At 32.7% G+C, this 14,972-nt stretch overlaps 1 protein-coding gene across 1 annotated transcript in view; it reads left to right on the top strand.

The window, feature by feature from the left end:
• Mctp1 (multiple C2 and transmembrane domain containing 1) overlaps positions 1-14,972 on the top strand; it is a 509,148-nt gene that overhangs the window by 283,435 nt on the left and 210,741 nt on the right. The window contains exons 4-5 of the mRNA XM_077109389.1: positions 3,363-3,442; positions 6,263-6,374. Coding sequence (XP_076965504.1) covers positions 3,363-3,442; positions 6,263-6,374 — 192 coding nt within the window. The remainder of the gene's footprint in view (positions 1-3,362; positions 3,443-6,262; positions 6,375-14,972) is intronic.

Consider the following 14,972-nt stretch of genomic DNA (forward strand, 5'->3'; position numbering starts at 1 on the left):
TATAGTTTATTATTTTATAGTGTGATGTTTATTTTGAAACTGGGTATGAAAATGAGTCATAGATACAGTTGATGAGTAGAATTTTTTATCTTGGATCCTATTAAATAGTCTTATGGGATGGGTTAGAACTTTAAAGAAGCTTTAATTTGATTAGAAATGTTAATAAACCAACTCTTAAGATGTTTTCAGATGATTTTGAAATTGAATAAACTAAAACTTCTCTGAAGTCATAATTACCTATGAACATTTTGAACTAAAAAATTCCCAATCGTATTGAAGCCAGTGAGTCAAGTTTCCATATTGTATCCAAAAGCATTTTTCTGACACATTTCCCCAGACAATTTTTTGATAGATAATTGACTCAAGATGCTAAATAAATTATTTGTAATAATATATTTATTATTTAAATATGTTTGACAATGAACAAGCATATTATCAGGCCAAAGTAACTTCTACTTAATGTTATTTGATGTTTCAACTCAGAGTAGAGGTTCCATGAAAGCAAGGATCTTGTGTAAATCATTTATGTTTGAATTTCCAGTGCTTTTCCCAGAGTGTGTACCCAAGTTGAATTTGTTGAATTTAAACATGCTCTGTTTCTGAAAGTCAATACAATAAGATTTTAGAATCTGGTCTCTTCCTGGATTTGGGGGAAAATACCAAACTTTTCCACCTTCAGATTCTTTTATTCAAAAAATAGAAACAGTACCTTGTTAACTAGGTTATAAAGGAATTAATTTTTTAGATCTATATAATGTATTTTAAAAAGTGACAACTTACATTAACTGTTGAATAAATATTAATAAACATTAACTGTATTCCTTGTTATTACAGTAGGAATACCTTTTCTTTCCTATTTTATCTCTTCTATATTCATTGTTTCTGAAGATCAAATGCTGGAGAACAATGCTCCCTCTGACAAATAGCTTATAAAACTTGGAACCAAGTAGCACTGCTAAAGATTTCACTAATGAATAGATTCTAGAGTTTCCATTCCTTCCCATGTTTATGCCTTTACTGATTAGTGAGAATTGAGAACTAAAGTAAATATCTACCATTAGGAAAGGAGGGAACATTCTCACCAGAGAATAACTTGGATGTTGAATCACCCCCTTGGGCTGTCTATACTAATTTCACTGGATTCACAGCTTTCTGCTTTATATGTGTGAATATATTCCAGGTGTTCTCAGTAATTATATGCTATGTATTTTGTTCCCAAGATTTCAAGTCTGAGGATGATATGATTAGAAGAGATTGCACAAGAAATTTCTCTAATGTTTTGGTGGAAATTTTATGTTATAAAATACACTATTGCAATCACCTGCAAATATCAAACTGCCAGTTGCCTAAGAACTGCAGTGTGTGCATGTGATAGGCCACTGAATGAATGACTAAAGCTCACAAATGTAATTGATCAAGAAGAATATTTATTGCAGAAGTGCTGAGCTTTCTACAATAAATGTACCTCTGAAAGGTTGTATGCAAATCGAACAACTTCAAATTGAATAATATAAAAGGCATTGGGAAAGCTTATTAAATGAATTCCCTTGTGACTTTTCCAATCTAAGAATTCTTTTTGTAGTATAATATATTAATCTTTTTGTTTAAAAATCAAGTTTTATATATTCAGATTTTTTTAAAAAATTGAAGTATACCTGCACTAGAGGAAAAAAAGAATAACTGATTCAGGGCTACTATACCTGTTTTTTCTACATGGAGCATTCGAACTATTGTGTAAGAATTGAATATGGAAGTTTTGGGATATTGATTCTCTCAGACTCATGGATTCTCACATCCTGGAGAGTCCAGTGGCCTGGGTCATCTAGTTGAAAGCAGACTTATCTGTTTATGCTTATTTATCCCAGTGCTCAAAACAAATATTTTCTATTTGAATAGATTGTGAAACCAACTTCCTCTAGTAGCATTTTCTCTATCTTAAAAGCTTTCCCTATTCTCCATTGCTAGTCTTTCTTTTCACCCCATTGTTTTCCTTAAACCATTTATCAAAATTTATGATTACATATCACTTATACATTATCTTATTTAACATCCATCTCCCTCACTAAGGTGTAAGCATCCACGATACCATTTTTGCTCAGCACCGCCTTTTCAATGCCTAGCACATAGCAAGTACTTAATAAATATTGGCTGAGGGAATAAATGAATGAGAAAATTAATAAATGCATGGGAATTAGCCAGTTCCCATTTACCCAGAGTCCTTTGGAAATAGTCCAAACTGACCTAGCCTTGAGCTTTCCCTCCAACCTTCTTAAACTTTCCATACCTCTCAATTTGCTTCAACTCCATTGGCTTCTTGTTGATGTTTAGACACATCAGTCCTTCTCCTGGGCTTGCTGTTCCTCTGTCTGGAGTGTTCTTCCTCATACCAGTATGGCATTGTTCTTCCCATTATTCAGATCTCTACATAAACACACCTTCTCTGAGAGGCTTTCCTGGACTCTCTATCTACAATATCAGATCCCAATCACATCCCTTAGAGGTTTTTCCTTTTTCTTTTTCTTTTTTTTGTCACTATAGCACCCATAATGTATCTATTTAACTATTTACCTATAATATCTGTAATGTATCTATTTAACTATTTATTGACTGTCTTAACTCCTAAATAGGTCCAAGAGGTCAGGGACATTGTCTGCCCTCCAACAGTATGAATGAAAACCATGTGAAACACAGAGAAAATATTGAATAGAGAATATAGACAGAGAAATGTGTTCTTTCTTTTCCTTTTGCTTATATTGTTATTAACATTAGTATTATCCCCAGCAATTGCTTTTGCCAATAAAATCTTAGTTTGATTTAACCTTAATATAATTTTACCAAGTACTTTAATCATATTATATGGATTTTTATGATTTGTGTATTTAAAATGGCATTGTTCTATAACATCACAGAATTTATCTTCAATGACCTAAAACATATGAGGAGTTTGGAATCATGTTTTCATCACTCAGAGCCCAACACGGAAGACCTGTTTGTTGAGTTTTCCCAGACTAACTCACTTTTGTTCCAGTAATGCCAATATCATTTCTGTAATATAAGGAAAAATATTATAAGTCTGTGTTTGTCACAATTTAAATATTTTCTATACTTCATTTAATTTTATCACATCTTTCTTAAAGTTATATTTGATGTAAAATGAATATTAAGTAAAAATATGTATTTTTCTTTAAATGTTTTATGAGACCCTAATATTCCAAAGTACAAAAACAAATAAATTTTGAAAAGCAAATACAATGAAATTTAATTGTTTTTGATGACATAGACAACCAGTACTTTTAATCAAGATGTTTTCATTTGTGGCTTATACTGGAATTATTTGTGAAAATGTTTCCTTGCCTTCTTAGGTATTTGACTATGATTTTGGACTACAGGATGACTTTATGGGCTCAGCTTTTCTGGATCTCACACAATTGGATTTAAACAGGTAACTTTTAACTGTTTCAATATCACTCTACCTTATGCAGCTGGACCTGTGAAATAGAAAATGCCAGCCAATCTATGTTCTGGGTACTGTTCTGTCATCTACAGCTATGAGCTTCAGGCTAATAACCCTTTCTCAAGTGTCCCTTTCTCACCTCCCCAGCGGGTATAATAGCCTCATTCAAGACTATTCAACAAAAAAATTCCTGGACACCTGTTCTGACTGTAGTACTATGCTAAGCGCGAGAATCTAGAGCCAAAAGACATACTCTTCAGTCTCACAGTGCTTATACGGTTCTAGTGAGATGAAGAAGATTATAAATGTTGATCCTAATAGAAAATAAAATGTGTACTTTACTTCAAAAGCAGCAACTCTCATCACCTGAATCTAGGTAGAACCTGATTTTGCCATCACTGGTTACTATCACCAGGTTGCTTTCACTAGGTTACTAAGAAGTACTTCTAAAATGGAGACACATTGATTATATTCATTCAGTTACATTATCATGTTTGATTAATTATAAAGTTATATTATTATTACTAATATTAATCATTCCATGCACCTAAAACAATGGGCATCATAGTTTTAAAAATGCATTTCAGCATAGAAACTAAGAATTGATTATATCTTAAAAGGAAAAAAAAACCAAATTTAAAACAGTGCTGAAATGGGTTACAAAGGAGCTGTTGAAATCTTCTTTGAAGTTTATAAGGAGAAGGAATTCCTGTTTTGAATGATCACGTGACATCCTGTGATAGGGATAGTGGAAAGCAGAGATGCAGATTCACGGGCCAGATCATTTTCTTATCCTATAAATGTAGATGAGTAGAGAAACATACATGAGAAATCCCACTTGTGTATTATAGTGAGCAAGGTTTAAACACAGGGAAGCTTATTGGTCTTCCAATGGTCATTTTTATCTCAGACAGGTAAAAAGAACGCCTTTACTGTTATTTCTGACATGTTCTCCATCCCAACCTAAAGGCTATGCACTGGCTTGACATAAGGATAGAACTTAAGTGACTACTGGCCTTGCACCTCTGTAGGATGCATGCTCAGTGGTCATATATGTGGTCCATGATGATGAACACAGCTCAAACTAGTATGGACTGTGCTGTTCCTTTGCAAAGACTACAATTACTTTCTCTGTAGACCTCTGCAAAAGGATATGCAAATTACTAGAAACTTAATCCCAAAGCATACATTTCTCTTGTTCTCTATTAAAGATAAAACATTGGTGAGAAATAATTTTAAATAGGAAAATATAAGATAATTAAGAAACTTAAGAGATTATATATAAGCATCTGATGTGGATTTTGATACATTACTTACTTTATGTAATTAATAATTTATGTAGTTAATAATTCCCTTCCTTTAAAACCATGTACACATCAAATCACTACTTTATAAACTCATATATTTTAGTATACCACTTCAATTTTTGTATAAATTAGTGGAATTTGGGTGTAGAAAAATGGATTATAATAATAGGCACCTAGGTAATTATGCTACTATATTATGTTTTAGTGTATCTTTTTGAAGAAAAATAATAAGCATCATAAAGCAATTGCAAATGTTCTGAAATCTTTATCATGTAATCATAAAACATAATAAAAATTTCTGTTAATTGTTATATGTACTCATTATAGGAGAAGGAATAAAATCAAATTGTTACACTACATATACTTATATAGTATATATATATACATATATATGTATATATATACACACACACATATATACTAATGCTTAAGAGATTTTTTTAAATAAAAAAACAAATTGTTACTATAAAACCATAATGATTAGTTATAGATAAGTTAGTATTGGAGCAATTTGCATCACAACTACTATAACATATGTATAATATTATTCTGACAGGCTGTTTATGGTTCAGTTAAAATCTCTGACACCAAAAAATTGTTCACGTTTTTCATACTATCATTCTTTGACTTAATAAATTAAGGATCATGTGAAAATGCCTAGTATTATAATCTTAGCATTGACAATTAGCTGTGGTTTTCACTCCTGATTGTATAAGAAAGTTTTCTGGGGAGTTTTGTAAGTATATCAATTTTCAAGTCCCACCTCTGATACATAAAACCAGAATCCTCAAGGGTAGAATTCAGGAATATTCACATTTTAAAAGCTTCCTAGTTGATTCTGATATGTAGTCAGAATTGAACATTCTTACTTGGACCAGCCTTCCACAACAAGCCCTCTCCCCAGCACTAGAATTCTGTACCAAAAATTAAGCTCCATGAAGACAGTGAGCTAATCTTGGGTTTTGACCACTGGTTTTTACCCAAAAACTAGCAGTGTGTGTCATTTAATGTATTTAAATGTGTCATTTAATGTATTTAAATTTGCACTTTATGAACAAAATGTACACTGAATGACTGAACAAGCAAGGATACATTCCCTGCTGGCCCACATTTCAAGATTCTTTTCTTCCAAGATTCTTTTGTTCCAAGATTCTTTTGTTCCGTACTGTTTCACAGAAACTTAGGTTTATGGTAGGCACTAAGCGCTATATGTTCAACATTGATTGAAATGTGCAACAAGATGTTACCTATGCATTGTCAGCAACCTTTTAGAACCCCACAAAGGGCAGAAATTTATCCAGTGAATTCAAGTCTATCAATTGATTTCATTTATTGGATAAGTTAATTCATTGGTAATATTCTAATGATAGCAAATATTGTACCAAGAAGTAAATGAATACAATAAATGCTTTTCTTTTAATAATAGTAAATTATTGATACAATATTTTTTTGTCTTATTTATTTAGTGACTATTCAAAAATCTAAATATTTTATATCACAGGCCCACAGATGTGACCCTAACTCTGAAAGATCCCCACTATCCTGACCATGATCTTGGAATCATTTTACTCTCAGTCATCCTAACCCCTAAAGAAGGAGAATCCAGGGATGTGGTAAGTTCCCCCACCCCCTAGTAAGAGCTCTTTCCTTGCTCTCACTTGTTCGAATGATGTAAGCCTTCTTTGGATCCAGAGGTAATAATAAAGAGAAGCTGCATATGAAAATCTGGCCTGTTCTTTGTTTCTGTGAGTATCCGGGGGATTGCTAGTCCATGCTTATTGTGTCTTTTTAACTCAAATTCCTGTCCCATGCTCCAGATCAGAACCTCTTGTTGTAAACAAGGAACAGATTTGCATCATTTTTTATAATTTTATTTCTCAATTTCACATGTGTTATATTGTAGACAAATATTAGTGTTTATTTGGGGAATACATTTACAAGTGAATTGAATATTTGGAATTCCACATTGAGGTATCCAGACCCTGCTATTTTGACTGTATTGTCAGGTGTATCATAACAAAGAAAATGAGGTGAAATTATAACAGAGTTTCTGCTTTCTGGTATTTGTTGACTGAATGATAAGTAAGTACTTTCCATCTTCTCTATGGGCTTCCATATCGATATGACTCATTTTTCAACTCTAGCTGTCTACTTCCTTGCACACCATGCTGCTATGAGAAACTAACAAGGAATGCAGAGGAGCCAATTACTCCCACACTGTTGAAGTAACATGAAACAATATCAGGTTTGACCCACATCAGTATGCTTGCCAGTGCACTTTCTGCCACCACTTACCAGAGATTATTTATTAGGTCAAATGTGCATTCAAGTACCTGGGAACTACTCTGCTTGTAACACATTTTTGTAGTAGACATAATTTTTAGGTGAGTTCAAATACTCCATTTCATAAATATGGCTGTCTTAAAATAATGCACTATTAAAATTAATAATATGGTCTGCTGGAAAAGTATTATTGACATTTTTTATCAAGTTTGTAGGTAAAAACAGTGAATTTCAACCTCAAATTAAGAATTGTTTTAAATTCATTGAAAAATTCACCCCTTCAATAATTACTTCTTTTGATTCTTCTTTAAAAGTTAAACAATGAGCTCATAAATTCCTATAGGTATGTAATATTTTGCTAAAAATAGGTTAAATGTCTATAGTCACCAAGGATATTTTTTGTTTGCTTTTATAAGTATTACTAAATACCACCTATTGTAAGAACTCATGTTTGTATGTGTGCAGATGCACTCATGTGCAGACGGAAGGGTGGGTTAGGAACATTCAGAAATAGAAGCCCATGATCTTAGAAGTAACTAGTTTGGAAAACATTATTTCACCCAGCACAAGTCAGTAAGTACATCCTAGCTGGCTAAATCCACATGTAGAAATAAATTATAAATGTTTACTTTGTGCTTTATTTGAATAATCCTGCTATTCACCAAGAACCTACTGTAAGTCAGTTGTATGCTAGATGCTGAGGATACAGTAGATCTTGGGTTCAGTAGAAAACTCAGGACTCAAATAATCACAGAAGGAAATGTAAAATGACCACCTGTTAAGTGCCACAAAGGAGGTACATGTTTCTGAAAGACCAACAAGGAAATTTTGTTCCAGTCAGGTGTATAGGGATTCTCTAAGGAAGATAAATGTAAACTGAAGTATGAAGTGTGAATAGTATTTAATAAGGTTTAAAAAAAAAACATAAGAAGTATTTCAAGCAAAGGAAACAACATATACAAAGGCTCTGTGGCTAGAGAAACCAGTCTATATTACAAGAATTGAAAAATCACTGAAGCATGCAGGAAGGAGAACCTTAAAAACCATGGTCAGTCATGGTGCATAATGACACTGGAGGGGAGGGAGAAGCCCCAATTGTGGAAAGCCCATTGGTCATTTTAAGGTTTGTGGTCTTTTCCCAAAGAGTATTGAGGAGCCATCAAAAGTTCTGGATAAAGAAAATGACACAATCAAATTTTCCTGTTGAAAATATCTTTGTACTTGCATTGTAGAAAACAGATCAAAAGGGTAAGAATGGATGCTTGTAGACCAATGAGGAGGCTATTGCAAAAATCCAGGTAAAAGATGACAGAGGTTTACATTAGAACTGTCAGAGGCAGAGATGGAAGGAAATTGGCAAGTTTACCGGTAGGAGATAAAAATCAACAAACTTGATGACAGTATATTTTTGCATTGGGGTTCTTTGTTATGTTAATGAAGGACAGCACTTCACAAACAAAAGTAATGAGATGCCTGAGGTTCTGTGTATCCCTAAACCATCCTTATTTGCAATATTATTGAAGATTGGAAAAATACAGCAGCTATAATGCTTATTTGCGTGATTTGATGATGGATAGTTTACTCAATTTTTACATTAAAGGTATCTTTATTAAATATTCTAACAACAAATTGAAAGTTTGAATTATCAAATTGGTAGGGAAAAAATCTTACGGTGAAGCTACTGAATTTACTTAAATCACATAGATATATGTGTCAAAACAGGAAAAACAGTTCTCAACATTATTTTCTTTTTAACAATCCTTGCAAAAACACTTCAATCTCTATAGATGCTCAAACTTATCTTTATCTTATTCTAATTAGAATAAAATTGTTTAAAACCATTAGAGCACCCAGGAGCTTCTTATCAGTGAGCTTTCAAACATGAATACAGAAGAAAACAGGTGGGTTATATGAAACAGTTGTATATCAAAAGCCTGGTTTTATTCATCTTATTTTCTTCTTTTTTCCATTCTCCTTCTTATCTCTCTCCAACCACATCCTTAACACAAAGTTGTCCTCCTAAGAGCCCTGTGCCATTTTTTTGACTAAATCCCATTGACTACCCCAGATGTTTTGGAAAGAAATCCTTTACTGACAGATGTTTTTCATTCACTGCCCCATTTCATGTCCTCCCCCTTCAGAGTCTCAAAGAGCAATGGATTTATTCTGCTGTGTGAACTGGGAAATGGTGTCTTCTTCCCTCCCATGCCATTACTGATTCTTCTCTGGCTTCTTTCTTTCTCATCAGAGAAGCAAGTGACTTAGCCAGGACTCAGCAATGGTTGCAATCCATATCAGAGCCAGCTTCTGGCTGGGGCCATACTCACACTGCCCAGCCTGACCTCAGTCACACCTCAGGAGGCAAGGAGAAAGATGACCAGTGAGGCTATCCTGGCTCCCCCTCATGGGTTTAATCCATAGATAGGGCAGGTCTTGTCTGCAGAGAAGCAAGCTGCGACAGGAAAGGGGAAGAAGGATAAAAGATCCTCACAGAAAATTCTGCTAAGATTCAATATCCTAGCTAGTCTAATATCCTAGATTTGAATCTGGGTTTCTAAGTGTTTTCCATCCATACATTATGAAAATTGCCAACAAATACATATAAATTTGTTCTGTTGTCATTGTTTTTTGTTTATTTGGTCTAAGTAGAGGTTCTCTACAGCCACTTTTTTAAATGCTCTCAAACTAGTTATTACATTCATCAACACTAGTTATTAAGTTTTAAAACTCTGCACAAGGATCCCATATGCATAGGCATCTATTGAAAAATAAACTATAATCCAATACTATTCCATCATAAGAAAGAATGAAAATCTATTGTTTGTAGCAGTATGGATGGAACTGGAGGCCATATGTTGATTAAAATAAGCTAGACACAGGGCTGGGGTTGTAGCTCAGGGGTAGAGCACTTGCCTAGCACAGGTGAGGCACTGGGTTTGATCCTCAGCACCACAAAAAAACAAATAAAGAAAATAAAGGTATTGTGTCCATCTACAAATAAAAAATGTATTTAAAAAAATAAGCCAGACACAAAGAAGATAAATACAGCATGATTTCACTCTTATATAGGACCTAAAAAAGTTGATATCAAAGAATTTGAGAGAAGAACGGTAGTTGCCAGAGGATGAGACAAAGGGGGAGAGAGAAATGGAGAAAGGTTAATCAGTGGGTACTTAGTTACAGTTCAATAGGAGCAGGAAGTTCTGATGTGCTCTTGCACAGAGGGGTGACTATAGCTTACAATAATCTACTGAATATTTTTTAAAAGATGCAAGAAAGAATTTTGATTATTTTAGCCATCAAGAAATGGCAAGTGTTTGAAGAGATAGGTAAGCTTATCCTGATCTGAACATTAAATATTTGTATGTATGTGTTTAGAAACATCTCATGAGACCCATAAGTATGAAAACTTTTAAATGTCAATTCAAAAAACAAAACAAAAGGGAAAAAATCCAGTTACTGCTCATTTATTAAGCATTGTGCCAGATTCTGGAACTCCCCCTCCTCCTCCTGCTAATTGTTCAATGACCTGTGACTGCTTCTCTAATTAAACTGAAATTCCTGATCAACCTTAAGGCTTTCTGACAAACAGCATAACTTCTGCACTTGTAACTTGTGTCTCAGCCACACAAACTTCTTCAATGTCACTTTTTCTTCCTAAAATATGCCTACACTTCAACTCACCTCTATCTTCTATCCTATCATCTTGGGGAGTATATATATATATATATATATATATATATATATATATATATATATATATATATATATAATTATTACATATAATACTTCATATGATAACTTCTATCAAAATTTATCAAGCTTTCTGTACCTAGAAGTTGTATATCTTTACAAGAATCAAAGGGATACTTCAAAGGACCAGGGGATAGTATTTAAAGTATTTTTATCTTGTTTCAATATACACACCCTCCGGATTGTCACAAATTATATTAAATTATGATTCAGTAGTTATTTAATTTTCTCTTGTAAGTTCTTAAAATCGTTAACACATTAAATGATAATCTGATTAAAATCAAGCTATTTTCTCTTCTCAAGAGAAAACAAATGATTAGAAATGATGACAATGAATTGTAAATACATCACTGTTTTTTCTTCATTTTGTAATATGTCTCGTATTAGCTAACTATGTTTTTCTGGGATAAGTTTGAAATTTCTTGGTTAAAGATAATCAGAGATCCAATTTGTCTTCAAATTAAATTATCTTATGCCTTAAATATATAACATACTGCTTCGATGAAAAAGGCATATTGAACTTTTACAAATTATCCATGAACAAATCTTGTATAGAAAAATTCAATCTCAAAATGTACCAATCAGAAATCAGAATGCTTCACAATGCCATTTAATATGAATGATATACAGAGAAGAAATACAGGATGAGTTTGCATTGACCCTCATATAGCAAAATTATAAGAAGAGTTCTGTTCTCTTAGATTATTAGCTCAGAAATTATTTTAGGCTTTTGGAACTGAATAGTTCAATTCAAAAAACACATATTGGGATTGGGGTTGTAGCTCAGCGCTCATCTACCACATGTGAGGCACTGGATTCAATCCTCAGCACCACATTAAAATAAATAAATAAAATAAAGGTATTGTGTCCACCTACAACTAAAAAAAAAACTTTTTTAAAACTAAAATTCATAGTAATAATAAACTACATGCTTATTTTTATGCTTGTGTTTACAAAACTCTGGTAAGTATTTATACATATTAAAATGGAAAAATGGAAGATATGAGTTTAAGACCCTTTAAATCCTATCAAATAAGAAATACCATTAACATTAGGAAAATGTTATTAAAATTAGAATGAGAGTAACTGGAAATATAGAGTAGTCAGTAATACAAAGTGCTAAGATTTCTAAATCAGTTATCTTGTGAGTTTTTTGTGCACTGTTAAATACTGACAATAGGTTCCACGAATAATGCAGTTGGGATGATTTCATGTGTGAATTGTTATTTCTGGAAATCAGTAAAATTAAAGAATGAATTAAAAAACCTATCAGCCTACTGAGTCTACCAAAGCCTTGACAACTTGCAATGTCTAATTTCAGCAATTTGAGAAGTATGATATGAGTAATAGCAAATGTATTACATAGTTGCCAGTATTAAAATTTTCTCCATTGACTTCTTTTTTTAAAAAATCCCAGATGTGAAGCACACATACACACACACACACACATACACGCGCGCGCACACACACACACACACACACACACACACACACTTTTTTTTTTTAAAGTCTCCAGCATTGTGTGTACAAGAACCCAAAACCTTCATCGGGGGCATGCTGATGTGTTGCATGGCACAACTGTCATTTCTATTTTGATTGCATGTTCTGTTTTTGAACCTGCAAGGGTATACAGTTTCATACATGTGTGTCCTCTATATGGTATTTCTGTCTGATAGTGTGTTTGAGTTCTTTCTGGCTCTTTTTCTAGCAGAGTTCAATCCACAGCTTTCTTCATTGGAGAATTTGTGAAATAAAAGTGAGTTAATTTGTGTTACACACTCTCTTAGATAATGGAGGCATACAAATTGCTTGGCTAAGGCTAAAAAGTTAGAAAATTCTAAGAAACATATGAATTGGTCCTAGTTGACCTTTAATGAATTTTAAAAACATATTTTTACTTTAGTTTAATTTTTTATTTTTCAGAATTATTATCTAGCCAAAATTTGGACTACCTGCAAAATAATTAAATGTTTTATAAAATGCATAGACTAATAATTCTATAATTTTTGTTTGTATGTTAGCTTTATAATTGCCTAAAAATATCACCACTACAGAAGATGATAATAGAAAATGAATTGAGATTTGGAATCTTTTAAAAATATTCATTTCTGCAGCTCTATCAATAGCTATTTCATGCTACTTATTTCTTTTATTTGTTTCAAGGAAGGTTGAGCTGCTAATAATTATTAAGTTTAATTTTAGATACTGACACTTTCAAAAACAAATTCATATGTTTCTCAGCTGAACCTAAGATCACAGAGCAAAAAAAAAAAAATTATTTTTCTAGAATTTGCTTCATCTCTTATCTTTAACATTCCCTGATCTTTCTTCTCTAACAGATGCCCCAGATAGCAAAGATAACAGTTTTAATAGTACTCTATTAAATTCATTTCCTTCTTAACATTTCTATTGTTTTTAGTTTTATTGAATCTACCTTAATCCAACTTTCTAAAAAGAAAAGGGAACCTGGGAACTTAATCTATTACTTAGCTGGTAGGCTTAACAAAAGTGGAAGAAATTTTGTTATAAAATCTGGAGCCATTGTGAAAATCACTTGACTCTAATAATGTAACTTTAGATACTGAATCAGGAAAATGAATGGTCCTCATAACTGTCAAATCTTTTGTATTTAAACTCAAGGAACTAATTGAATTTTTTTCTTGTATCAGTTTTCCAATTCTGAAAATTAAAGTCACACAACCTGTTCATAAAACCCATTTTGAGAGAGAGGAAAAAACACCAGCCTCATATTTTCTTTTACATGTAGAAATTAGTCACATGCAGTACTCTGAGTCAGAGGAGGTAATTTTGCCCAGCAGTGTTGAATCCTTGTAATATTGTCAAGTGTTGCCATGAGATTCTATTCTTCCAATATCCCAAACACTTTTTTCATAGCATAGCACTTCTTACAGAATGGAATTGCATAAGATTCTTAGATGCTAGATGATGGTGGTTAAATAATCATGAGTGAAGGGATTTTATTCTCACTTGATTTAATTTAAAACATTGTCTCTAGAAATTATCATGCAGTCCATTGAAACTGTGCTTTCTGAAAAGTTGAATGTTCATTATCTGACTATTATTAGACAGTTTTTGTGAAAATGGAATACATTAGTGAATTCAGTTTCCAAACGCCTTTTGGTGGTGGAGGATGTGGTGGTATTGGGTGTGGTGACGTGGATGACTCACTTATCATCAACAACAAACACCTAACATATGTCCAAAGGATATATATATATATATATATATATATATATATATATATATATATCAACAACCCCATGATGGAATTTTTTACTTCAAAATGAATCAGACCTTAGTTCTTAGAAAACACAAATGTCCCTATAATAGTAATTGATAACATTGCTTTGCAGTGTCCTAGCTTCATTTGAAGAACAGAAGGGGGAGTATTAGAGCCTTAGGAAATCTATTACTCTTCCATGTTTTGGTCAATATCTAACACAGAGTATATGTAGGAAAAAAATGCCCTATAAAGCCATTATTTGCAAACAAAAGAATTTTTTCATTATATTTGATAAATGTATGATTTTCTTATTTTCAATCCTAAAGCCTCTACATGGTTCCATTATCTTGGTGCAGGGCAAGGGTAGCTTTAGTCTTATATTAAAATCTTGCCTTCATTTTTTGTTTTTTGTAGTCCATGAGTGGTTGCTGAAACAGCCCTCCTTTATAGTGAATTCTGCTGAAGGAGATACAGTTTTAAAAGCACCAGTATGCTTCCTTGTTATACAAATACAATAAGCATTTTCTATAAGCTATAATTCTTGCTTCAAATATTCCCTATTCTCTACTTCATCTGCCTCAAAGATAATGATAAAACTAAGACAGGGTAAAGAGGTTAATCAGAAAGGTTAAAAACTTAAGGTTCACTGAGAAGTTTTTAGTAGAAAAGAGAAAATAATTTTGAAAGTCTTTGGGCTTCACGGTTTACTTGATGCAAGAGACCAATGATCTCAGGCACTCATCACAAATCTCTAGAACTTTGATTAAAACATTTGCCCATGAATACCTCTTACTCTGACACAAACCTAAAGCTTGAAGAGTAGGTTTGGGTTGAACATTCAGTAAGAGATGCATGTGTAGCCAGCACAACATGCACCATTTTCTCAATAGAAACCATTTTGTAGTCACTGATAACAAAGATTAACCAGATG

The sequence above is a fragment of the Callospermophilus lateralis genome, chromosome 5, assembly GCF_048772815.1.
Source record: "Callospermophilus lateralis isolate mCalLat2 chromosome 5, mCalLat2.hap1, whole genome shotgun sequence".
Lineage (NCBI taxonomy): Eukaryota > Metazoa > Chordata > Mammalia > Rodentia > Sciuridae > Callospermophilus > Callospermophilus lateralis.